The following is a 715-nucleotide window of genomic DNA, read 5'->3' as shown; positions in this document are numbered from 1 at the left end:
GCCCTTCTCCTCCTTGACGCAGCCCCCACGGCCGTCGTCCATCAGCCCCTCGGGGCACACGCAGCCGCTGATGCACTCCGTCTGGTACTGGGGGCAGCCAGACAGGGGGCTCAGAGCCAGGCCAGCCCTGTCCTTGGCTGCACATCCGACACTGCGGGGCGGGGCACACGCAGCCGCTGATGCACTCCGTCTGGTACTGGGGGCAGCCAGACAGGGGGCTCAGAGCCAGGCCAGCCCTGTCCTTGGCTGCACATCCGACACTGCGGGCACCCTCGCGTCCCCACTCCGCCCCTGATCTTCTGAAAGATCTTCCTAGTAGGTACGGTATGTTCCTTTAAAATTATTGCTGGCTGTAAAAGTCGGCACACACACGCCAGGGTGTGCGTTGGGCTTTTACAACAATATTCCCCGGGTGTGCTAGGCCTCTGGGGCATGGAGCCAAAAGTGAAGCTGCCATCATTCAACAGTATAAAATGCATACTGTGATGTGTCATCGCAATTATTCCTTTTTATTGCTTTGAAACAAAGCTCCACCTTCCCTTCAGTAATTTTAAACATTAACTTCCAGCTTTCAGAAGTACTCAAAATAGTTCAACTCTGTTTTCCATGAACAAGATATGGTTCATTAGGAACTAATTCCTCCTCACCATGCAAAAACATTTTCATCCATTACAAATCCTAACTTCAAACAAATGCAAAGATTTGTAAGAAAAAT

At 51.6% G+C, this 715-nt stretch overlaps 1 protein-coding gene across 1 annotated transcript in view; it reads right to left on the bottom strand.

The window, feature by feature from the left end:
* The window catches only part of MUC2 (mucin 2, oligomeric mucus/gel-forming), a gene marked incomplete at its 5' end in the record, with an annotated part of 18,121 nt that overhangs the window by 10,045 nt on the left and 7,361 nt on the right, over window positions 1-715 (bottom strand). Inside the window, one exon of the mRNA XM_015560156.1 lies at window positions 19-87. Within this exon, the coding sequence (XP_015415642.1) occupies window positions 19-87 (69 nt within the window). The remainder of the gene's footprint in view (window positions 1-18; window positions 88-715) is intronic.

The sequence above is a fragment of the Myotis davidii genome, unplaced genomic scaffold, assembly GCF_000327345.1.
Source record: "Myotis davidii unplaced genomic scaffold, ASM32734v1 scaffold3211, whole genome shotgun sequence".
In the NCBI taxonomy this organism is placed as follows: Eukaryota; Metazoa; Chordata; class Mammalia; order Chiroptera; family Vespertilionidae; genus Myotis; species Myotis davidii.
The sequence above is the reverse complement of the archived record's forward strand: the minus strand, read 5'-3'. Positions and strand labels throughout refer to the sequence as shown.